The sequence below is a fragment of the Gymnoscopelus microlampas genome, assembly GCF_963454915.1.
Source record: "Gymnoscopelus microlampas genome assembly, chromosome: 16".
Lineage (NCBI taxonomy): Eukaryota > Metazoa > Chordata > Actinopteri > Myctophiformes > Myctophidae > Gymnoscopelus > Gymnoscopelus microlampas.
The window spans coordinates 41339435-41363005 of record NC_139953.1 but is presented as its reverse complement, the minus strand read 5'-3'; the positions used below and the strand labels follow the sequence as shown (position 1 = coordinate 41363005).

The 23571-nt window shown below is 43.8% G+C and overlaps 2 protein-coding genes across 3 annotated transcripts in view; both read left to right on the top strand.

Annotated features, from left to right (window-relative positions):
* The window catches only part of LOC311063881 (Krueppel-like factor 11), an 11260-nt gene extending 617 nt beyond the window's left edge, over positions 1–10643 (top strand). Inside the window, exons 2-4 of the mRNA XM_084083505.1 lie at positions 5972–6244; positions 6850–7912; positions 8875–10643. Coding sequence (XP_083939631.1) covers positions 5972–6244; positions 6850–7912; positions 8875–9206 — 1668 coding nt within the window. The 3' untranslated portion in view covers positions 9207–10643. The remainder of the gene's footprint in view (positions 1–5971; positions 6245–6849; positions 7913–8874) is intronic.
* A 3027-nt stretch (positions 10644–13670) lies between these two features.
* On the top strand, positions 13671–21944 carry rrm2 (ribonucleotide reductase M2 polypeptide). 2 transcript variants are annotated; one of them, XM_084082695.1, is made up of 10 exons: positions 13671–13687; positions 16400–16513; positions 16967–17035; positions 18094–18240; positions 18668–18784; positions 19760–19988; positions 20104–20237; positions 20405–20509; positions 20603–20716; positions 21276–21944. In XM_084082695.1, exons 2-10 carry the CDS (start codon positions 16415–16417, stop codon positions 21426–21428), a joined length of 1167 nt encoding a protein of 388 aa, XP_083938821.1. In that variant the 5' UTR covers positions 13671–13687; positions 16400–16414; the 3' UTR covers positions 21429–21944. The 2 variants fall into 2 exon arrangements, with proteins under 2 accessions (XP_083938821.1, XP_083938820.1); XM_084082694.1 differs by lacking the exon at positions 13671–13687 and adding an exon at positions 13712–14015.
* Positions 21945–23571: the final 1627 nt, after the last annotated feature.

Genomic DNA, 23571 nt, shown 5'->3' with positions numbered 1-23571 from the left:
ATTGTCTGTTTAAGACAAGTCTGCTGCACAAGTATTTTTTTTTACAACTGCATCGGATGCTGTCAGCTCAGTTCAGTTGCTAAAATTTTGGTGGAGCGTTTTCTTTTTTTTCTCCCCTCCAATGTGGGCTGGTTTATTTAAGGTCAGATTGAAGCTGTGGATTCATTCTGCAGCCCAACAATGTGATCTCACTGTGTTATTATCTTATTACATGTATTATATGTTATTATATGCTCCCCCGACACTTAAAGTGACTGCATTTGCAACGTTGTATCACAAAGTTTCTGATCCTTTTACTGTCAACACATTGTTGCAATGTGATGAGAATTAATTTCCCTTGTTTGATTAATTGGGACCATCATGGACTATATCATCACATCATCACAGGCTGAAACATTACGAATTCATTCAGTTCATTCTTATGGATTTTCTTTTTTACACATAAATGCCGGAGAGACTTTGTTCATTGGTTTTTAGATGCTGTTTCGCAGAGAGGAATTTGTCATGTATCCCATAGTATTGATTGGAATGTAGACGTTGTTGTTGCTATATTTATATGATGACTAGTTTTGCTGCGTGGTTTCAGATTTGTTTGGGTGATGTTGAGTTTTTCTTGTGTAGGCTACATGCACATGTCTTTGTTAGGCTCCTCAGTCTCTTAATTAATTAATTGAGCCACACCACCAGTTTCCAATTTAGTTTTCTTTTCCCTTTTTTTCACCCTGTTCTCCAATTATTTGTCTATTTCCCGTGTTTATTTTATCGTGTGTTTATTTTTGCATGATGTGGTGCGGCTGTCAAATCCAATGTAACGGTTGAATAAATAAATGGTCGGTTATGTTGTGATGAGAGTCAGTCTCTCATGGGCTCAGTTCTCTAAAAACACATTATGATGACTTTTGTTTTCACAAGTACTTCCTGGTGGGGGCGGGGGGGGGGCTTCCTCCTCCTGTGTGTGCATGTTAATACGTGGGGGGTGAGGTGGGGGGGGGGTTGATTTGGCACGCCCCCCCCCCCCCCCCCCCCATCCTCGCACCCCCAGTCCAGTGTTATCTAACTATATAAATGGCGAGCAACTTCCGCACCCTCGGTGGTGACACCCCACAGCTCTGTTATCGAATAAACAACGCACCGCCAGACCACATGTCGCCTACTGACTCGCCACGCCGGCCGCGCTGAATTTACGCCTCGCGTAGGGGACATCTCACTGCTCACTACACCGTTTCCACCGCGAAACATAATTAATTCTACTCACCAAATGTCGGACAAAACGGAAGGGGAGCCAGCTTCGTACCGTTTACCGTGCGCACGACCTCATCACCACAACAACAGGCAGCCGCTGCGGGGGTTTTTTCCTTTTTTTCCAAACTTTTTTTTTGGTCACCATTTTCTCCAGGCACCATTTCTGGTGTCACGTCGGGTGTTTCTTTTCACCAGCCAATCACCTTTCACGTTGCCACGTCCGTTGCCACGTCGCGCTGACGTACGCTAAACAAGCGCTGCCGTGCGCACAATGCAAACGAGCCCAAAGGCGCGCAAAAATAAGCCGACCATTGCTTAGACACAAAGTCAGACCTGGCAACGCAGCCTACGCCAATCATGTGTGAGAGATCTACAAGCTATGGGGCAGAGACGCCACCGTATCTTAGCAACAACTACAGCGCTCACTCTCATTGGTCGTGTCACGCTAAGAGCAGTCTCCAGACAATGGCATCGCAGACAGCTTGCTGTTACTGCTGTAGCCATCACAGGCAGTTGCAGCACGACGGACAGGGCGCTGTGATAGCTGCCATGTCGCTAACGCTAACCTGGTTGTCATGCCTGCAGCGGCTGTGCAATCACTTTGTCAACAATGCACGTTCGTGTGCTGAATGTCTATATTGCTGCTCAGTTCGTCCATTGTAGATGGTGTATGTTTGTGTGTGTCTTCTGGAGAACTATGTCGCTCCACAGCAACTACAGTAACTAACGTAATGGCAGGACCGCCCCGTGCAATGCATGTTAGGCTGCATTATGGTCATGTAGTAATTTCAGATAATTTCGCTCCGATTAGAGCAGTGTTTATCAACCCTTTCACGCCACCCCCCCCCCCCCCCCAAATACACGTACTTGATCTGGGACCCCCCCATTCTGTTTGACTCCGTTCCACAAGTAAATATTGTGAAAATAGCCGATCTACAAGCTCGAAACGCCTCACGTTGAGAGGCTTTGTAAGCTTGGAGATCGGCTATTTTCTACATCATTGCCTCTTTCTTACATTCTTTGCCAATGTGGCCCATGTTTTCATAGCATAGTTTATTGACTACTTCTGTTGCAGAAATGGCCATTTCCTTTACTTTCGGTTTTTTATTGTCTCCGCCAGGCCGAAAGGCATGGCGCAAGACTATGTTTCACCCCCTGTCCGTCCGTCTGTGATAGCTAATCTCTGACATCGTTGACTTGATCGCAGCAAAATAACAGCCCGATGTGGACAGTCAGTGAGAGCTGGATAAACGACGTAAAATGTGTCAAAAGGAGTCTGTACGGCTGTCGATAAATGAACACATGACGTCGGTGGGAGAGGACATATTGTGTCTTTTGGACAAACAGCAGCGTGGTGCTGATGTTTGTTGTGTGAAGCAGCTTAATGTCAGAGTGTTTGTGTTGGAGCGCCTCAGTGCGGCTGCAGAGTTCATGTGCAACCTCTTCCAGAGAGACACAGAGACACTAGAAACTCTGCTGGGGAAAAAAAACACTGCTGGGCATTGACTTTCCTATGGACATTGATCTACACACTGCAGGTATATCTGCTACACACACAACATCAAACTACACACTGCAGGTATGATGCAGCGTTTGCATTACAGCCAGCATGCCAGCGTAGTTCCCATATGGTTTCAAGGTGGGCTAAACCATATGGACCCCATGTCAGCAATGTCAGCGGCATCCACTTCAGTCCCAACTGCGATGCCCATGCAGGCTATAAGTAGCTTCTACCTGGCCCTTAGGTGGGCCCCAACTAGCCATGTTTATGTGGGACCAAGGCGGGTCCTAACTGGGTTTGCCCATGCAGGCTTTAACTGGGTTCTACCTGGGCCCTAGGTGTACCCTAACCAACCACAGTGCAGTGCCCATCGCTCCAATTGTTGTGACGTCAGGGCTCTCAATACTGCACATTGGTGGAGGAGGAGGGGCCGCAGGGCGACCGCACACATCGCTGAACCAATGGTAGCCCACGGATGTTTCCTCTGTGGATTTACAATCTGCCCCTCTATGCCACATATCATCCGCACTACAGGGTCTTCACTGACCGAGCCACGGCCCCACTGACCCTCATGACGCTACGCCACTTAAACGTGCGGCAGCATGCGCTGGGTTGCCAGCTTTGCACAGCCTGCGCCAGAAACAAGCAACCACCTTCATGAAAAAAATAAAAACACCAAAATGGTCCGCAATGTTCCAGGGGTGTCCCCGCGCGTCCCAACACTCCACAGGGGGTCAGTGGACCATCAGGGGGTCCGCGGACCCCCTGTGGACCCCCTGAAACATAACAAATATTATTTCTTCAAATTTTTTCCTTTTTCAAAAAAACTTTTCCACAGTTTCACTCCGGCAATTTGGGTCCCCCAATATACACACGGCCACGCTGGGCCCCGTGCGCGGCTGGGGTTGAGGGGGGCGTAGCCCCCCGAAACTCTAGTGTGAGATATTGGGCGTACCCTCTCTGATGGCTGTGCTGCAGTGAGTGGGCCCCACCACCTCTAGGTCTGTCTGTCTGTCTGTCTGTCTGTCTGTCTGTCTGTCTCTCTCTCTCTCTGTCTGTATCTTTCTTTACCTTTTTCTGCTCTGTCTCTCTTTATTTTTTCCCCCTCTCTCTGCCTTTCTTCACACACACACACACACACACACACACACACACACACACACACACACACACACACACATACACACACACACACACACACACACACACACACACACACACACACACACACGATGTGTGTTTGTCTGTCTGTCTGTCTGTCTGTCTGTCTGTCTGTCTGTCTGTCTGTCTGTCTGTCTGTCTGTCTGTCTCCCAACCTCTCCATCCCTCTTTTCCTCTTCTTCTGTCTCTCTCCTCCCATTCTGTCTGATGCCTGCCCCCCCCACACCTTGTCTCCCCTACTCTCCTTTCTCTCTCTCTTCTCTGTGTCCCTCTTTCCCCTCCCTCCCTCCCTCTCTCCTTCCTCCACCCTCCCTGTCTCTCTTCCTCCTCGCACCCCCTCTCTTCTCTCTCTCTCTCTCTCTCTCTCTCTCTCTCTCTCTCTCTCTCTCTCTCTCTCTCTCTCTCTCTCTCTCTCTCTCTCTCTCTCTCTCTGCCAGCAGCAGTACTTGTAGTAGAACAGATGCCAGTTAACTTATATCTCAGCGCTGCACTCAGAAGCCCCCTTTGTTCCTGTATTTGGATTCACCTCATGTGCACTCTGGTCGATAATTATATTCATAAATACTACAGCCATGATACTTACCGCATGCGCTGCAGCGCACCTCTCAGTTTGTGCAGCTTATGTGGAATTGCGGTTTGTTCTTTTGAGTTGTGTTATTATTTATTTATAACTAATACCTTTTGAGTTGTGTTGTGTCATTGTGCAGTTTTGTGGATTCACTGTGGCTTGTCTTTTTTTCCCCCTTCATCTTCTTCAAGTGAAGCAAAGTTCTATTCCACTGTTCCATTCTATGATGATACTGTCCTTTATTGCTCCCAGTGAGAGAGCACTGTACAGCTTACAGTAGGGCTGCTCAATACTCTATATCGATATCATATTGATATCGTGATATGAGGAGATTGGATATTGTCTGGGATTTGGGATGTCGTAATAAAGTGATATAGTGACATAAGTTGTCTTTTCCTGGTTTTAATCACTGTTCAGCGCTAGTATTTCCCCTCAGTCCCTCCCTGTCCAATTAACCTGTGTGATATCACAGAGGAGGTCGTTAGGGAGCAGCTGGAAGGCTGTAAAGAAAGCTAAATGTCAACAGCAGCAGTGCAGGGCTGGTGGTGGTGGGTGTGCCCCCGTGGTTGAGTGGCTAAACGTGCATGCCGCGTGCTTTGCTTGTGATGTCACAAGTTTGAGTTGTGGGTAGCTCCAGGCACTCCAGTTCCTGTTGCTCATTATCAGTCAGGGTGCATACATGAGGCACTTTTTCATCACATAAGATGAAAGTTAAAGTAATTTGACTCACCTCAGAACCTGTAGGCTGATTTTCTTTTTAAACTCATGGCTCCGGGGTTGGTGGCTCAGCCCCTATAGTGCACAGACCATATACCCCCATCCGGGTTTCGAAAACGACCCCCCTCTTGCATTTCTTTCTCTCTGCCCTGGGTTTCCTGTCTCTCTACACTACTCTGACCTATCTGAAATCAAGCCAAAAATAAATTGTAGAGGAAAAAGTATGGGTTCTTGTTATTCAAGCACCCAAGAGAATAGGTCCGCTGCCCATTTTTGGTCCTAACCCCACAGATTACACAACCAGGGTGCCGAATGGAGGGGGTGATGGTTATTCTAATTTCACTTCTGCTTCTCCAAATAAATGTAACCCCATATTTACCTGGCAGGATGCAAAATATTGCCTAATTAGTCTTTTTTTTACAGTGTTGTAGAACAGTGGTTCCCAAACGTTTTACTTTAGCGTCGTTGTAAGCTTGTAGATCTGCTATTTTCACTACTTCTTAAACCTTTAATTTATTTATTTATGGATATGATTTGATTTTTTTTTTTCATTTTATTTATGAAATACTTTGGGAAAATGTTGGATGTTGTAATTGATGAAAAGTTCTTATTTTTTTGTTTAAAAGTTTTTTAAATCTTTTGAAATAATTATATATCTATTCTAAAAGTAGGAAACGGAAAAAAGGAGATGTTTATTGGACCGCGACCCAAATATGGGTCAAACAAACCCACTGTTTGGGAAACAGTGAATGACGTTCCGTGTTCCATGTGTTGTCTTGCAGGTCGACCACATGGACTCCAGTCCGCAGGCTGGGACCATGGAGCGGCTGGCCTACTGCGGTGGTACTGGTACCACCGCTACCACCAGTACCTTCGAGTACCACGACCTGGAGGCGGCCGAGGCCCTCGTCAGCATGAGCTTCTGGTGTCAGCGGTCCAATCAGCACAAGCCACGCCCACTGACCCCTACCTCAGACTCCTGTGACTCCCTGCACCTCCCCCAAGAAGGGAGTCCCCCCGACACTCCAAAGGACATGATCGCATTGTCCTCGCTGGTGAGGGAGCGTGCCGCGCACGCGCACACACATGCGCACACACATGCGCACACGCATGCGCGCGCACACACACACACACACACACACACACACACACACACACACACACACACACACACACACACACACACACACACACACACACACACACACACACACACACACACACACACACCTGGTGAGGATACTTACAGTCCAATAATATGATTGTGAAATCTACCATACTGTTGTTGTCGGGCAGAAACCTCTTATCTCAATATTCAATTTTTTGGGGTTTTTCATTAATTAATGCCCTACTTGATCATTCTACAGCGTCACACAAAAGCATCAAAATAAGCTATTCCTATTTTTCAATTAGAATCCTGAAGAGTAACAGTGTTGGACATTTGGAGGTTTCCACCCAACAGAGACGATGTAATTAGTACTTTTACACACACGCGCACACACACACACACACACACACACACACACACACACACACACACACACACACACACACACACACACACACACACACACACACACACACACACACACACACACACACACAAAGACGATGAAGCCGTATCGTAACCGTAAGGTGTGTGTTTTGTGTCTCCCCCCAGTGCATGACTCCACCTCACAGTCCCAGCTTCGCCGAAACCGCCACAGCCACAGCCACGGCGGTCGTTGCCACAGCCCCGGGACCGGCGCCGGCCCTGAGCCGGCCCAGGCTCTGCGTTGGCATCCCTCAGCCGGGCGCCGCCCGCCCCTCCTCTGTCGCCCACACGCCCGCCTCAGAACCCCAGCCCCTGCTCGCCCCATCCGCGGACTGGTCGGGCAGAGCCATGGCCACCAGCGTCATCAGACACACGGCCGACCGCGCCCCTCGGAACCCCGGCGGCAACAACAGCATCAACAACAACAACAACAACAACATTCCTCCGATCGCCGCCGTCCGGCGTGCCGTAGACACCTCCTCCCCGCAGTTACCCACAAGCCCCTGCTTCACGGCGGCCCCTCCTCCCTCGGAACCCATCCCCATGGAGACGGAGGCGGTGCGGAGCGTCAGCGCCGCTCAGCGTCCGGCGGAAGAGGAAGTGTGCTCTCCGTCTTGTCCGGAGGCCGCGACCCCCGCCTCTCCTTCCTCGCGGCCCGCGTCGTCTTCCTCCCTCTGCTCCTCCCCCCCGCTGCTCTGCCAGGTGTTTCCGGTGAGCGGGCGGCCGGGGATGATCTCCGCCTTCGTCCAGGCCCCGGTTCAGGTTCAGGCCCAGAAGCACCACCTCCTCCCTCACCACCACCACCACGCCTCCTCCCCGCCCTCCGCCTGCACCCCGACCTCCTCCTCCTCGCCGCCGTTCCCCTCGGCCACGCCCATCCTGGTGGGCTCGCCGGTCCCTCAGGGGACGGTGATGTTCGTGGTCCCTCAGAACATGATGCACCAGACCCACTCCTCCCAAGGGGGCCACCAGACGGCCACCGTCATGACCCTGGGCAGCACCAAGCTGCTGCCCCTGGCCCCCGCCCCCGTTTACATGCCTTCCGGACCCACGGGGGGCGGTGGCGCCCACAGCGGCGCCGCCCAGGCCGACTTCTCCCGCCGGAGGAACTACGTCTGCAACTTCGCCGGCTGTAAGAAGACGTACTTCAAAAGCTCACACCTCAAGGCTCACCTCCGCACACACACAGGTAATGATGATCCAGCACTCCCAGTGTCCCCAGATGACAGTGAAGTGACAATTTAAGGCCTTTTAAGACCTTTTTAATACAAAAATAAAGAAGAAAGAATAGAAAAAGACCATTACTGCATCAAAAGTAATCAACACACTATACTATAAAAACTGGTCAAATATTGGCCAAATTGTCAAATAATATAAGAAAGAGGCAAATATTTTGAAAATAGACGATCTACAAGCTTATGTGGAACTGAGTCAAACAAAATGTAATGCCTCAACTTCTACAATTCCAAGTGTTTGTCAGGGTGGGGGGGCAGTTCAAATATGATTATTTTGGGGGGGTCACGGCCTGAAAAGGTTGAGACAGACACCAGTCAGATAAGGGCACAGTGTGCTCGATGGCAGGGGTGTGGCCAACGCATGCCGAGGAGTCAAGCGCAAAAGTTCTAACTAAATGTAACTCCATGCGAAGGGGTCAAGAGTGCCGCAACCGCAAGCTCCACCCCTTTGCCCGTGTCAAAATGGTAGTGCCATTCTGTCACTGTTTGAGTCACTGTGTGTGACCGTTCCCTAGAGCTGTCCCAGTAAATCAGCTGACATAAAAGTTACAATTCTGGACTTATTTGAATCAATAAAACATTATTTAAATCAATCTGTCTGGTACAGTATGTTAATACGATATAAATATCACATCTACAATGGTTGCCTGCGGTCTTCCTACTCTGCCATTGAGAAAATTAGACCCTGGTGTCAGGTAGGGACACCTGCTGGTTGACAATGTTATGGCATTATATGAATGGACAAAACGGATGAATTATAGCTTTCTGTGCACTTACTTCATATTCATGGCCAGTATTTCCTCCCTGATGTGTCCAATAAAGTTGAATTCTCAAAATGTTCTTTGAAAAGAAGACAAGCACCTTTTTTGAAAGATGGACGTGTCAGTAACAGAATGTGTTTCTTGTCTTTCCGCAGGTGAGAAACCGTTCAGCTGCCACTGGGAGGGCTGCGACAAGAAGTTCGCCCGCTCCGACGAGCTCTCCCGCCACCGCCGCACGCACACGGGCGAGAAGAAGTTTGTGTGCAACGTGTGCGACCGCCGCTTCATGCGGAGCGACCACTTGACCAAACACGCCCGCCGCCACATGACCGCCAAGAGGACGGCGATGGCGGCGCCGAGCGCGACGTGGACCTCCTCCGCCGAGATGCGCGTCAGCAGCGACACGCAAAACAAAGTGCCGCTGCCCAAGGGTCAGTCGAGGGCCCCCGGCGTCGCCCTCGGCATGCTCGTGCCCGCCACCAATTAACTCATAACCGCACAGTTTAATGGCTCAACGACACAGGACCACCTCAGGACCAGGGTGGGGGGACACTTAACACCAGCCAACCTGCCGACAACCACGTGCCGGTTGACTCTTCGGTTGTAGATGGGTATGTTTCTAATGTACTGGCCGCATTTGGCAACCAGACATCATTCATAGGTTCTATCGAGGTGTTTGGTATATTATTACACTCTACTCAGGGTTCGATTTGTAAAAGAATAAATAAAAAACACAGTGGGGGGCATTTTCTTAACCACTTGAGCCCTATACTTCTTAGTACGTCAAACAGTAAAAATAACGACGCGACACGTTTTGAGCTCGTAGATCGGATATTTTTTGTTATATTTGAAAGATCCTAATCAAATTTGGACAAATTATAAACATTTGCCAAAATACGGATCCCAGGGTTTGTGTGGTTAACATACTTTTTTTTATTAAATTGTAAAATTGTGATGTTATCAAACTTAACTATGAAACATATCAGACAGTCTACATTTCCCACAAAGGAAATGCATGTTTAATTCAGTCTGACCCCTGCCCCCCCAGCAAATCGAACCCTGATTCTACTCTACTGGCCACTTTGGCAGGTAGCCGGCCAAGCCATCGCGTGGTTGTGTTCCATTTTAGACCATGCTTTGGATGGTGGAGTTGTTAAAACGGTTGGTTTGTGTGTTGTTGTTGTTTTTTTTTTGTTGTTTTTTGTTTGTTTTACAGTTCCATTCGATGGGAACGTTGAGTTTCCCTACTCTGCTCAGGATAATACCTCTCTCCAAACACACAATGACTCAAAACAACAGGCTGCTATTCATTCATACATGGACGGATTACAAAACAAAACCTTGACGTTGCACTGGATTTTTTATTATCATGCTTGTTTTGTACTTTATACATGTAAGCTACATGTTTACCCAATGTGTATATTGTAATGTTTAGCAAAATGTATGCACTCTTTTTTTGCCAAAGCCTCTGTAATGTGCTTCTATTAGTCTACTTCTGTTTGTCTGTGACTGTATATACAATGTAAATATTGATATCTATATGAATGTTATGTGTATTCCAATCTGCATTTATTGACAATACATGAGTATCATCTTATTGATATGTTAAAAATGTCAGTGGACAGTATTTTTCACTGTGATACTACCTACTATGTTGCTTTACATATTATTATTATTATTATTATTATTATTATTATTTAATAAACATTTGTTCAAAAAAGTGCAGTTTTTTTTGATAGCTTGATTTGGCCTATAGTGTAGCCAGTAAGAAAATACCTCATGTTATTAAATGTTATTCTTAATAATGGCTTATTATATCTGAATAATCCACTTTCTGAACACTTGCCTGTAAGCAACGTTAAAGAATATGGCTTTTTTATAATAAAAAAAGAAAGAAAAAAAGAAATGCACCATTGAATCAGCATTGTGTGTTCTGGGTCACTTTTTTTCCACTTAACTACACATAAATGTCCTTTACAGTCTAATAGAGGCCAATATCTTTTTTTTCTTTCAATCTGCATTCCTTGACGACAATGGGGCCTATTACGTATTCTGTTATACAACATTAGAGTTGTACATAGGGAACTCTTTTTTTCTCACACACAGATTTAAGGCATAGCTTCCATAACTTAAACAATATACTTTTTAAAGTTGAACATAGGTTTAACAGTGGCCTCTTTACCCGCTTAAACCCCATATGGGTAACCGGAGTCCCTCAGGGCTCAAAACTAGTGTATTTTTCTGTTTTGGGTTTATTGTGGGGAAAGCTTTCACAAGCTCACAACACGTCGCAGTGATTTTGTCGATCTGCTATTTTCTGTGAAAGCCTTCCCCACAATAAGGATACTGGGGTTTAAGTGGTTAAAAACATTATTATTATTAATACAGAGGGCCTTGAAATGTAGCCTATAAACCTGTACATGCACATTAAAATGTTCAAGGCCTTCTGTGAAATTTAAATAATAATAACGTTCAATATTAATATTTCATGGCCCTCATGTCATTTTTTTGTATATCTCCAAATAAATCAAGGCACATGACAAACGTCTCTAATTAAAAAGTGAAGGAAAAAATTCCCTATGCGACCACCACTCTGTACACAGCGTTGCCAGATTTTGTGAGAGAAATAAGCAACTATGTCTAGGAAAACAAGCCCCAAAAGAAGCGACTAGGCACTACTGCCATTTGAAAATAGCAAATATAAAAGCTCACAACGCGTCGCGATGTGATGCATTGTGAGCTTGTAGATCTGCTATTTTCAAAATTGAAAAAAAGAAGATTTTTAAAACATTCTAACAACACAAATCTGGTAGCTCCCTGGCACAAAAACATACATTTTCATATGGGGTAGTTAGCTGGGGGTTAGGGACTGGGGTCATGATGACATGGAAATATTTGAGAACCACTGGTTTAAATAATAATAATTACATTTGAAAACAAGCCCAATTGAGCAACTACACTTTAGAAACAAGCCCCAAAAAAACGTAACCCGCAACTACCAATTTACAAGCGACTTTACAAAGAAACACGTTCAAAGTCGCTTATAATAAGCGGACATGGCAACACTGTCTGTACTCAATGCCCCCTCCCCACCCCACCCCCAACCATCTGAGCGGTCTCCCCGGTAACAACGCTCCTCCAATCACGTGTCGGCGTCGAGGGGGTGTGACCAATGGAAGACAACGACGTAAGAGCCGGGCTCGTGTGTGTGTGTGACGTCACTGGGTGAGTGGTACCGCCCCTTTGCCTTACTGACCGACATTCAACCACAGAAAATAAATAAATAGATAAAATACTGGGAGTAGGGTTGCCATGTCCGCTTAGTGTAAGCGATTTTGGGCTTGTTTTTCTGTAAAGTTGCTCGTAAATATTATTAGTTGCGGGTTGTCGGTGTTTAGTTTTGGGCTTATTTCTAAAGTGTAGTTGATTATTTAGGCTTGCTTCCAATTGATTGATTGATTGAATACTTTATTAGCAGTTTGCAAAATAAAAAGCACAGGAAATTATTAATTAAACCAGTGGTTTGTTAATTGTTACTAACCATGTCATGGACCCCCAAATTAATATGTAGCCTATTTGTGTTAGAATGTTTCAAAAATAATCCACACTTTTTTCCCAATATTTTTTTGAAAATAGCAGATCTACAAGCTCACAATGTATCGCCAATGTATATAAATGTACAGTTCTCATGTGGCCTAGTCGCTTCTTTTGGGCTTGTATTCATAGAACTGGTTACATATTTCTCTTGCATAATCTGGCAACACTGACTGGAAGCTGCGATGTAACTCCAATGAAGCGCAGCAGCGACACAGAGTGGTTTCAAACCGTCAGGGCACTGCGATGCAATTTGGAAACATGGCTTTGGATTGAGTCTATTCTTTTTATTTGCTTACCAGCAGCAGTGATGGAAGAAGTACTGCTCACATATTTACTTGAGTAAAAGTATCAATCCCACCATGTAGAAATACTCTGTTACAAGTAAAATAAAAAAAATTGTAGTGGAGTAAAAAGTACAATATTTGCCTCTGAGATGTAGTGGAGTAGTAGTAAAAGTACTGAAAATAGAAAAGTGTGAGTAAATGTACTTAGTTACTTTACACCACTGGTTTTGAACCCATTTATTTGTATTTGTGAAGTTAACACACACAGACAAGCTCTAGTCGTCCAATTTCAGTCTCTCCTTGTGGAAACTACAAATTGATGGAGCGTGCACAAAGAAAATAATTTCACACACTTCTTTACACATGTAAATCTGTGATGTGACTGTAAAGCTGATTCTCATTCTAGACAAAAATAATGTGAGCAATAGTTTAAGCATTTAGCAGACAGCTCTTAATCCAGAGTGATTTACAGTAAGATGTAATACAGTAAAATGCATAGAAATAGTAATCTTGGATCATAGGTAAACCAAGAACCTATCATCAGTCTAAACAGTATAATACATATTCAAAATCATAATCTGTACATTGAAACTATACACACTATGACTAGGATACCTGGTCTACACATGAATCTGGCATCAGTCTACATAACATGCTATCTAAACCAGGTTAACCACTTAAGCCCTATTTTATGCTTTAAACATGTTTATTTTTCTTTATTTTTCCCCCTCAAAAATAACAATCTACAGGCTATCTTTGAATTTTTAAAGAAAACTTGATCATTTTGGAACATTTTTTGACAATCTTGCCCAAAGTGTTTGAAAACGCAAGTAAGTCCCTTTTCCAAGTCTATAGCTCCATCCACACTAGGTGGGTGGCAGTGTGTCTGGTCAGTGGTTGCTTCTTTATGTAAAGAGCACCTTCTCACACTCTCTTGTTGTCTTTTCTTTCAGCCAATCAGAGCCTTTGTTGTTGTTGCGAGGCGGAAACAGCTGATCCCTTCTTTCTGCAGTAGCTAGCTCAGATCAGAGAAAGGCGTTTAAAGGGAAATGTTGTCGATAATGTGTAGTATTTCTGCTGGATAGAAGTACGTTTCCCCATTAAAATAGCAAACAACAGATGGAAATACATAGTTACTTTGTAATTTGAGCTGATTATACATCGATATTACGGGAGGTTTTGGTCGGCAAAGGCACAAGAGCTAAGCTTATTGTTCGTTCATCCTGCGGTTATGTGGATCATAAAAGGCGTTCATATATAATCGATCATAATGTTACATCAGATGCATAAACGGTTGCTCGGTGATGCTTTGGTCTGAATATTTGACCCACGTGTCCGGAATGTTGCCGCTAAACTGCGGCCGCAATGTACACAATAAGAGAAAGCGCGCTGGCGGGAAACAAGACCCATAAATGGTATTGTTCTAAAAACTGCTTTGTTGATGGATGCTTCCTGTTTGTTTAACAACACACACTGGTGTTGAAATGACTGTCAATATGTATGATTACATCAGCCACTAAGCATATTCGTTTGTTTTAAACTAGCTGCTGCTTTATGGAGATCATTTGAACATTAGAAACAATTAATGCTCCCTCTACGTCTCCCAATGATCATGAATTCTACTATTACAACACAGGCCTTTAGCTGACGCAAGATCAGACTCTGAGTAAATGTCATGAAGCCGATATAACAGTAAATGATCATGTAAATGGAATGCAAAGAAAACAATTGTGTTTCAAAGTTCCTAGGAATCTAGGATACGACATAAACCTCAAACAAACCTAGCATCATCTGTCTAAACTTTGATTGATTGAATTATACTTTCTTAACAGTTTGCAAATAGTACATTGGGGCTTATTTCCATTGTGGGCTTGTGTACTCACAGCAAATAACTAGCCCAACATGCTATCTACGGTAAATAACATTCTTAACGTTTGGACAAGCAAACAGCTGTGTATCGTACAGCTGTGTGTATAACATGCATAAAATACTAACAAGGAAGTCCAACATACATCTCCATATTATAACTGGTGTGTAGTGTATCCAAAATAGGCCTGGTTGATTCTGATCATCAATAATAGCTGTGAATAGCGTCTCCAGTGTTGTTTAATGTATTGAATGAATATGTGAAATATGTACTAATGTGAGTCATTTGTGTTCATGATTAACTTATAGTTTAAAATTGTCCCATGTTGTGAAATCAAAGTAACCCATGATTAGAAATCCATATAAATGCAGACAGTCCGTTTAACCAGACGGACCCTTATTGGTACATTTGTATTGTATACTCTCAGACTAGAGACCTGTAAGGGTCTATTTAGAACCCCAAACAAAGGAAACATGGAGCCTGCCAGCCTGGACCCCACTTTGAGAACCACTGGATTAGATCATATATATTGACACATAGTTTCTATGTAGTTGAACATATCTATGATCTAAAGTCATCTTTTTTCTTTTCTATAATAATATATCTCGGTTACATTGAAAATGAGGGCCTGCCCCTCAACTGTACTCCGAGCTGAAGTAAAGGTTATGATGATGATGAAATATTTTCTTGTTCAAATGAAAACGTTTTCATAAACGCGGGTTTTATAAGGTTTTATAACGTTCTGTTCCTGGATTATGTTGTGTAAACTTCGTTATACGTTACATTATACAACTCACCCGGTGTTGCCAGATATTGCGAGAGAAATAAGCAACTAGTTCTATGAAAACAAGCCAAAAAGAAGCACAGTGGTTATTTTGAAATAGCCGATATACAAGCTCACAACGCGTAGATCTGCCATTTTCAAAAACATCTGCATTTTCAAAAACACAAATGCTCCCTGCCACAAGACACTTTAAATGTCATGATAGCCTTAGAATCCAGAAAAAATACATCTATGACTGTCTTGATCTAAGGCTACTTTCATGAAAATATTTGAGAACCACTGGTTTAAATAATAATTATATTTTTTGGAAACAAGCCTTCGCTAAATAAGCAACTAAACTTTAGAAACAAGCCAAAAAAAACGCAACCCGCAACTAACTAACCAATATTTACAAGCAACCAGTGATGCTATGCTCATTTGAGAAGTGGTTGCACTCTCTATTTTAATGACGTGACGCGCACGTCGCTTAACACCTACAGTACAGGTCACACAATGGACAATTGATATGCATATAGGCTAATTCCTATGTTAATGTACCGCGTGAGTTGGGAGCCTTTGTAAACTTTGATGAAGTGTGAATTTAAAGTAGTTTTAAATCTATGCGTGTGCCTGCACGTCCCCCTGGCCAAATAAGTGGTTGCACGGCGTGCAACCGCGTCCACTGAGCATTGCACCCCTGCAAGCAACTTCACAGAAAAACGAATCCAAAGTTGCTTATAATAAGCAGACATGGCAACACTGAACTCAAACTGACGCGACACTAAACTAAAGTCTGTGAAACAAAAGCGTTTAAAAATCTCCCGCAATAATTGTCAGTGGGCACGTGACCGCGCGGACCGCGCCCTGATTGGCTCGTCTCCTTCTACGTCATGTCCGGGGGTTTATAGCTAACTCATGCGATTGGCTCCCAGCCGGCACGAAACTTAAATCCCTCCTACAAGGCGCGCTCTCATTGGTCGAGGCTGGAACAGCTGCCGCTAAAGTTCGAATAAAACAGGACTGAACAGTTGGCGATAATCGTTCAGTGTCTTTTGTGCTCGCCTGTGCCGCCTTGTAATTAATAGAGTAGCTTTTATTTTATTTGCACTAGTTTATCCTTTTAATTGCCTAACTTAACTTATTTCTACCGTCTTGTTTCTACCTAAAAGTGCTTTATAAACACCATGATGCAGGAAGCTCGCTCCCCTCTCTCTGTAAAGAACGAAAACGCCATGACTTCCCAGATCGGCGAGATGTCTCTGAAAGTGAACAAAGAAAACACGGTAAGAGAGCAGATTTACGGTTCTTCAAATCAGTGGTTCTCAAACTTTTTCATGTCAAGGACCCCCAAATTGACACTTATTAGCCCGCGGACCCCCATTTGAAAAGATATGCCTCAGGGCAGAAGATTTTTTACGGCTCTAGCAGTGATTCTCAATCATTGTAATTTCAAGGACCCCCAGTTTGACATGCATTAGGGCTACAGACCCCCATTTAATGGCATTTCTATCACTTGGACCGCAATTTATATTGTAAATCAATGTTAATTTAACTCTTGAGTGTACAAATGGACCTGTTAGGGTCCATTTGGTTCCATTTGTACACTCTCAGAGTTGCAGACCCATAAGGGGCCATTTGGTTCAATTTGTCTATCTGACAACTCTCAAAGTTAAATGATTTAAAATGAATGACTTATTTGATCTGTGATTGATTGTGATCTTGCATTATGTTTTTAGCCGCCAAGCCTGAACTCCACCCGAATCCTTGCGTCCAAAACCGCGCGTAAAATCTTCGACAATACCGAGGTGAGTCTGTCTTTTAACATTTATTGCAATGTTTATATGATACAACATAATATATTGACGTTTCCCCCACGTTACATCTTTTTGATATTTGGTGGGCTTTTGTGATAACGTGGCGCCTAATTTAGACTTATGGCGCCAGCCGCGCCAACAAAGACTATGCAACAAAAGACAACGGTGCATACAGCAGTTTTAAGTTGTGTATGCACACTACAGTTGAAGTAGAATAACCCGATTTTCATTATGGATTTGTTATTTTTGAGAATCTGCTGATCAGCATTAACTAAATGGCCTACTGAACTCTGGCCTAGTTTTTCATTCATCCTGCCCTATGGGGGGTGCAGTTTGTGTACATTATATCCTAGTCTATGGTCACTCAATGTATAGCTTTTATTGCTGCACTTATGTCTTGTATAGCTTTTATTTTTGCACTTATGTCTTACACTTATTGCTGCCAGTACCATGTTCATTTTATAATCTACTTTTATTATATTTTGGACCATATGCTAGACACTGTTCAACTGTCTGGAGTCTGATGCAACATTTCACTGTACATGTATGAGTGTATAAAAGACAATATTTTTACCCAATGAATATACAGACTGTCCAGGATTACATTTACTTTTGGCTAATTCTGGGACAGTTGCTTAATGGCCCTCTGTCCCTGCTAAACAGCCACTAGACAGTCTTTGCAAATGTGATTATACCACAGCACACCAGAATTCATCTCTCAAATTGAGAATTTCTGTGGATAACCTTATGTAGATTATGATAGCATCTGTTGCTAATAAGCAGGGTGTGCAATGATGAGTGGCGCAGGGGTACGGACCTCAGCCGTATGATGGGGGCTGAGTGTCGGTACACCCTCTGCCCTGTGGGCATGTAGTCTACTGGCAGAGACGTACCGGCATGATATAGACGCCTGACTGAGCCCACCCTCTTTACACCATGTAGTCCCTGTCACATGAAAAGTATTAATTTGTGATATTTATTTGGTGTGCGCGACAATTTGTCATGATCCCAGTGTTATGTAACTAATTACTTTTTATTTTACTTTTAAGGTCAAGCCCAAAGCAGCAAAGAAGTCCATGGAAGACGAGCCTCTTCTTAAAGAGAACCCAAGACGCTTTGTCATCTTCCCCATCCAGTACCATGACATCTGGCAGATGTACAAGAAGGCTGAGGCCTCTTTCTGGACAGCTGAGGAGGTGAGGATCTTCATTTTATTCAGGAAGGTCAATTGAGAGCAAGTTCTTATTTGACTGATTCCCTGATTGCAGTAAATGTAGCCTACAATTTTAACAAAACAAGATGACACACATTTCAAAGAGTTCCACATGTGAGGAGCACAGTAATGATTTAAAAGCCAGTCTTAACCGGCTCAGAATTAACAGTGGGAATGTTTAAAACCAAGTAATCTTGTGAAAAGGTATGGTGATGGCAAACTTATGTTCTAATAGGTTGTAATTAGGCCATTTCTTTAGTAAGGCTTTGTAGATAAAACAAAGTGCAATGTATGTCAGTGGTCCTTGTCATGTGAAAACATGAACCACTGGTATGATATGATTAATGAGAAACCAGCATGTAGTATTGATGGTGCTCTACAGTAGATGTTAATGCTGTTGTCTGTTTCAGGTTGACCTCTCCAAGGACGGGCAGCACTGGGAGTCCCTGAAGGACGAGGAGCGATACTTCATCTCTCACGTCCTGGCCTTCTTTGCAGCTAGTGACGGCATTGTCAACGAGAACCTGGTGAGCTTTACCTTCTGATAGTTGTAGCCCCAGTTCCATTATTCACTTCTCATACACTGCGCACACCAACATGTCACTGTACATGTATGAGTGAGTATATAAAACATTTTTTTACACTGAATAATACAGACCGTCCAGGATTACAGATTCGATTTACGTTTAGTTAAATCTGGGACAGTTACTTAATGGTCCACTCACAGTCCCCTAAACGGCCACTGGACAGTCTTTGCAAATGTAATATAATGCCACACCAGACTTCACTCGCACAAATGAAAAATCTCCATGTGTGGTTATTAACTTTACAGGATTAGGATAGCATCTGTTGCTAATAAGCGGGGTTTGCAATGATGAGTGGCGCAGGGGTACGGACCTCAGCCGTATGATGGGGGCTGAGTGTCGGTACACGCTCTGCCCTGTGGGCATGTAGTCTACTGGCAGAGACGTACCGGCATGATATAGACGCCTGACTGAGCGCACCAACCTCATGTAGTCTGTCATTTGAAAAGTGCAATTGCCTATCTTGGCAAATGTCGCTTAATTTCTTCATATTTAGTTCGGTACTTGTGCACAAATTGGCAAATGGCGCATCTACAAGCTCGATTACATTTTTTTTTTGTGTGTGTTACCACCGTGCTCTGACTTGCGTTGTAGTCTTAAAACAAACATTTGGCGACCGGAGATTAGTCCGATTTGTATTTCTCCATATGCCTTAGAAAAGAACAAACATTTCGGATATCCAGTCTTCGTCAGTGTCTACAAGTTTGCAATGTATTGGGCTGTGAGCTTGTAGATCTGCTTTATTTACTTTATTTTTGCTACTACATTTTATAACCTTTATGATTTGACTAATTGCAACCATGTGATCTGCATGATAAATATTGACCATTTGTCTTTCCTAGTTGTTCAGTCCTTCTGTAACCAGCACCGCTCCAGTTATTTAATTGTGGCTTGTTATTTCCCCTCGCCGGCCACTAGGTGGAGCGCTTCACCCAGGAAGTACAGGTGACGGAGGCCAGGTGTTTCTATGGTTTCCAGATCGCCATGGAGAACATCCACTCAGAGATGTACAGCTTGCTCATCGACACGTACATCAAGGACTCGACGGAGAGGGATTATCTGTTCAACGCCGTCGAGACAATGGAGTGCGTAAAGAAGAAGGCAGACTGGGCGCTCAACTGGATCGGGAACAAGGACGCTGCTTTCGGTAGGATGCTGATTCACTTCCTGCAAGGGACTTTAAAATTGTACCCTCCCAACGACATGTTTGGACAACTTGCCGCTAGCACAGCACTTGTTAACGAAATGTTTTGTCATTCTAGGAGAGCGTGTGGTGGCATTCGCTGCTGTTGAAGGGATCTTCTTTTCTGGTTCCTTCGCTGCCATTTTCTGGCTGAAGAAGAGGGGGTTGATGCCCGGCCTCACCTTCTCTAACGAGCTCATCAGCAGGGACGAGGTATGGATCTATCCTTCAGTCAGTTCATAATCCGACTGGACATGCTTGTTTCAAGTTGGATTATTACAGCACCAATTTTCAATGCAAAGTACTGACATTCAATACTCTATCTAATTTCAAGTGTACAGTTGGTTGACCTATATTCCATGCTTTCTCTTCGATTCCAGGGTCTACACTGTGACTTTGCGTGTCTGATGTTCAAACACCTGGTGAACAAGCCTTCTAAGGAGAGGGTCACACAGATCATCAAGAATGCTGTGGCTATTGAGCAGGTGGGTTCAATTGTGATTGTCCTTGAGGTGTTACATTTTTTACAGTTTGTGTTCTGAGCCTTCCGCAATGATCTAACTTTCCTCTCTGTCCAGGAGTTCCTGACTGAGGCGCTGCCAGTGAAGCTGATCGGTATGAATTGTGACATGATGAAGGTGTACATTGAGTTTGTGGCAGACAGGCTGATGCTGGAACTGGGCTTTGACAAGGTAAGGCGTCCCATATTTAGCTGATTCAGGGTAGCACCGTTGTCTATTAGCTCATTCAGTGTGATTTTGGGATTATTTATGTAGTCTGATAGGTGCAACAACTTTGAATGACTAGGCTGGTATGCAATGTGACATGTGTAAAATAACATGCATGTTGGCCACAGCAATGTAACAGACGGCCAAAATCAACGTATAGATATTAACAGTTATGTGGATGAGGGTAGCACCTGTCACTGTTAAACGGGGGGTTTGCAATGATGAGTGGCGCAGGGGTACGGACCTCAGCCGTATGATGGGGGCTGAGTGTCGGTACACCCTCTGCTCTGTGGGCATGTAGTCTACTGGCAGAGACGTACCGGCATGATATAGACGCCTGACTGAGCTCACCCGCTTAACATTACTTGGTCATTAAGTAATCTGCACACACTTCTGTTCTGTGCAAATTTTTCATTGCGGCAACAACTCGGATAAAGCAAATGTTTGTTGTTTGTAAGCTGTGTGCATGATATTTATTGGTAGCTAAATCATTAAGACATGTGTTTTTGGGTTTGTCCTGTAGCTCTACAAAGTGGAGAACCCCTTTGACTTCATGGAGAACATCTCACTGGAGGGAAAGACCAACTTCTTTGAGAAACGGGTGGGAGAGTACCAGAGGATGGGAGTCATGTCCGGTACCGTAGACAACACTTTCAGACTGGATGCTGACTTCTAAGCTTCCTGCTGTGGACATGGACATATTACGGACACTTGAAAGACTGTTCCATAGTGATCATTCTGGAACTTCTTCCTCTACACTCTCATTTTGACCTCATAGATTTCATCGGGTGATGCGTTTGCCATTTTTGTCTGGATTTTGGTTATTTGTCTTAACAATGCGAACACGAGTCAGGTTAACGTGTAAAACATTCAGTGTAACTGCTATAGTCACTGGGTTCGAGCATCCACTAGCCAATTTCACTGGAAGACTTTCATACTAAATTATATTTTTATATACCTCCATGTCTTTCTTGCACGGACAACATTTGGTTCACTGTGTAAACTGCTTTAACGGCACTGCAGCCCTGGTTTTATTGTTTGGTTTGTATAGTAATTTTAAGCTACTTTGGCGCTTGTATGTATGCAGTACTTTTCTTTTTTAAATGTAGTCTGTCCTATGTATTTTAGTTGTGTTGACTTGTACAGTTATTTTGTCATTAAAGTTGACTCTTTGGAGCTCTTTGGATAATTACTGTATGTCATGTTTTTCTTGGTGCACTAAACCACTGACAATGTAGACTAGTCAACTTTTTGTGCTTGTCTACTGTGTAAAAATAGGGGCCCTTGAGACCGTTAGTATATAACCTTATACACAGCATATGGCAAGGCAGTGTTCTGTTTCGGCATTAGTTAATCAGTGGACTTGCTGTAAAGGCAGTTTCCTCTCAAAATGACAAGATCAACCTACATTATTCCAATAACTAACCTAGCTTTAACTGCCCCAACAAATCAACTGCTTCAGTGAGACGCTAATTCACAATGAAGCAACGCCTTCAGAGAAGGATTTTTAAGGTGAAATTAAGAGCACTTCTACAGTGACAGCAAACAATTTGAGCACCATGGCGCTGTCCTTCTCAAATGAGGTGAAACAGGACTTTCAGTAATGCTATAACAGTAATGACAACCTTCGTAGTGGAGTTGCTGGTATAAATGTTTGTTTGCCAGTACAGACCACACATCAAACCACATACGCCTAGTAGTGAACTTCAGACATTCCACAACTATCAAAAGTGTTTTAATTAAAATATAGTTGCTTGGGGAAATGTTCTCATGCTGTACTGTAGCTGCACTGGGTCATTGCTGAAAAGGTTTGAGCAATCCTCCACTAGGGGGAAGTGTTCTGTATGCATAAAAATACAGGCATAGTCACTCTAGTTCAGTGGTTCTCAAACCTTTTCATGTCAAGGACCCCCAAATTGACACTTATTAGCCCGCGGACCCACTTCAAAAGATATGCCAGGGACCCCCATAAGATTTTTTTACGGCTCTAGCAGTGATTCTCAACCATTTTAATTTCAAGGACCCCCAGTTTGACATGCATTAGGCCTACGGACCCCCATTTAATGGCATTTATATCACTGGTACCGCAATTTATATTGTAAAAAAATGTATGTCAATTTAACTCTGAGTGTCCAAATGGAACCAAAAAGACCCTTCCATTTGGACACTCAGAGTTACAGACCCATAGTCCATTTAGTGCCTAATCTATCATTTAGCTGGGGACCCCCTGGAACTTCCTCAAGGACCCCTGGGGGTCCCCGGACGCCACTTTGAGAACCAATGGTCTAGTTGAGACTCTTTATCCACTTTGTCCAAACATTTTGATGTTGGCTTGATTCCTCTTCAATTCATTCACGTTAGATGTATTTTGTTTTCTGTTCAGTCCAATCAGCTGTAAACACCTGTCCTGTACATTTTTGTGGGTCCAAACGTCAAAAATAGCAACCATTTGTACATGTATGCTTTGGTTTGTAGAAAGGTGAAATCTGTAGGGTGGGTGGGGATTTAATTAAGCGAGTTTATTGGTTTATTGGTCTCACACATGACACATTAAAAGGACGGGCCTTATCACAAGGACGAGACGAGAACGTCGACACATTTGTTTACATTTTCTAACCCATTGGTTCTCAAAGTGGGGTCCGGGGACCCCCAGGGGTCCTTGAGGGAGTTCCAGGGGGTCCCCAGTCAAATGATAGATTAGGCACCAAATGGACCCTATGGGTCTGTAACTCTCGGGTCCATTTGGTTCCATTTGTACACTCTCAGAGTTAAATTGACATTGATTTTACATATAAATTGTCGTCCAAGTGATAGAAATG

Bases quoted from the DNA above. Each gene is read 5' to 3' on its own strand.
- rrm2 (XM_084082694.1), top strand. The intron at 20,510-20,602 runs GTGGGTTCAATT...CTCTCTGTCCAG, and splicing joins ATGCTGTGGCTATTGAGCAG to GAGTTCCTGACTGAGGCGCT. The intron at 20,717-21,275 runs GTAAGGCGTCCC...TTTGTCCTGTAG, and splicing joins TGGAACTGGGCTTTGACAAG to CTCTACAAAGTGGAGAACCC.